Genomic DNA, 1,736 nt, shown 5'->3' with positions numbered 1-1,736 from the left:
CGTTCCTGGACAGCCTGAAGAAGATGCAGAGCAGCCAAGCTGCACCCACAGCAGCAGGTGAGGAGGAGGAGGGTCCCAGGAGCAGGACTGACACAGCCCAGCAGGTGCAGCAGGAGCTATGCATTGCCTCTGTGTGAGGCAGGTGATAAACCCCCTGTTCCAATGCTCTGCTGGCAGCAGAGCTGACTTGCAGGTCTTCAGGGGACACATCTGGGGACACTTAGCCCCTGGTTCTGCTGGGGACTGTAATAAGCATGGAGGGCTGGGTATGGTGGGTGCTGCTCCAGGAGCCTTGGCAGCAGTGCGTGGGTGCCTGGCAGAAGGGTGGACTGTTTGTAGGTGCCCCCCAGTCCCTAAATAAGCTCTCTCCCCCTTTCCAGACTCCACTGGAGCTGCAGCAGTGTCTCAGCCACCTCCATCAGCTGCACAGCCTCCTGCTCCCACAGTGTCACTGGAGTCAAGCTCTCTGCCTGCCACCTCTGCTGACACCAAACCTGTGCCTGTGCTGGGCACACCTACCCCCACTGCACCCCCTGCCCTGGGGGTGCAGCCCCCGAGCAGCCTGGCACCTCCTTCATTCACGGAGCTGGGCCAGACCCCCAGCAAGCCTCCCTCCTTCCAAAAGCCAAGCATCCTGTTTGGGATGCTGAAGACCCCTCCTGCCAGCCAGCCAGCAGTGACTGTGGCTGCTGCTGTGCCCACCACGACCACTGCTGTGCCCATCACAGCCACTGCTGTGCCCACCACGACCACTGCCATGCCCACCACAGCCCCCGTCTTCAAACCCATCTTTGGTGCTGTGCCTAAGAGTGAGAGCACAGCAGCCTGCACGGCTGTCACCTCCACCACTGCCACCGTGTCTGTGAGCTTGGGGCCTTCCTCGACGTCCTCCACCACCACCATGTTCAAGCCCATCTTTGGCAGTGTCACCACAGCTTCATCTCCAGCGAAAGTCTCTCCTTTTGCCTTCAAACCAACGGCACAACGAGCTGCAGAGCCAGCAGCAGCCTCCACAGCTACCCTGGCAGGATTCACAGGTCTTCCCAGCGTCATCTTCACCACTGCAGCTACAACTGCCACCACCCAGAGTTCCTCCACTGATGCCACCATTAAACCTGTCTTCAGCTTCGGACTGAACCCCCCTGCCTCCACTGTCCCTGCTGCCAGCCTGACCGTCACCACTGTCACCTCCACCAGCGTGGCACAGCCCTTCCTGTTTGGGGGTCCGACCAGCTCTGCCCCCAGCACAGAAACCAGCTTTGCCACCCCAGGGCCTGTGTTCCAATTTGGGAAGCCACCTCCAGCCACGGTCACTGCCACCACCAGTGTCCCAGGAGGCCCTGCCTTTGGCCAGGCACCTTCAAACTTGACAGCTGCTGCCACCACTGCAGGCTTTAGCATATTTGGGAGCACCACGCTGACCTCTTCTGCCCCAGCCACCACAGCTCAAGCACCGCTGACATTCGGTTCCTCTGTTTCAGCTTTTGGCAGCTCCTTCAGTGCCAGCACGAAGCCACCACCCCCCTACCCTGGTGCTGGGAACCAGCCTGCCTTCAGCTCAGGGGCTGCTGAGAGCCAGCCACCTGCCACCAAGCCTGCTGCTGGCCCTGTCAGCTTTGCCCCCCCGTTCAGTTTTGGAGCCCCCCCAACGCAGGCAGCGGCTCAGCCAGCGTTTGGCAGCGGTGCCCAACCAGCCTTTGGCACCACCAGTGCTCAGGGCTCCTTTGGCACCAGCA

General features: G+C 61.2%; 1 protein-coding gene across 1 annotated transcript in view; it reads left to right on the top strand.

Annotated features, from left to right (window-relative positions):
- LOC103797262 (nuclear envelope pore membrane protein POM 121-like) overlaps positions 1–1,609 on the top strand; it is a gene marked incomplete at both ends in the record, with an annotated part of 8,303 nt that extends 6,694 nt beyond the window's left edge. Inside the window, 2 exons of the mRNA XM_009069460.1 lie at positions 14–57; positions 381–1,609. Of these exons, the coding sequence (XP_009067708.1) occupies positions 14–57; positions 381–1,609 (1,273 nt within the window). The remainder of the gene's footprint in view (positions 1–13; positions 58–380) is intronic.
- Positions 1,610–1,736: the final 127 nt, after the last annotated feature.

Source organism: Acanthisitta chloris, unplaced genomic scaffold (genome assembly GCF_000695815.1).
Source record: "Acanthisitta chloris isolate BGI_N310 unplaced genomic scaffold, ASM69581v1 scaffold1602, whole genome shotgun sequence".
NCBI classification, from domain to species: Eukaryota; Metazoa; Chordata; class Aves; order Passeriformes; family Acanthisittidae; genus Acanthisitta; species Acanthisitta chloris.
The sequence above is the reverse complement of the archived record's forward strand: the minus strand, read 5'-3'. Positions and strand labels throughout refer to the sequence as shown.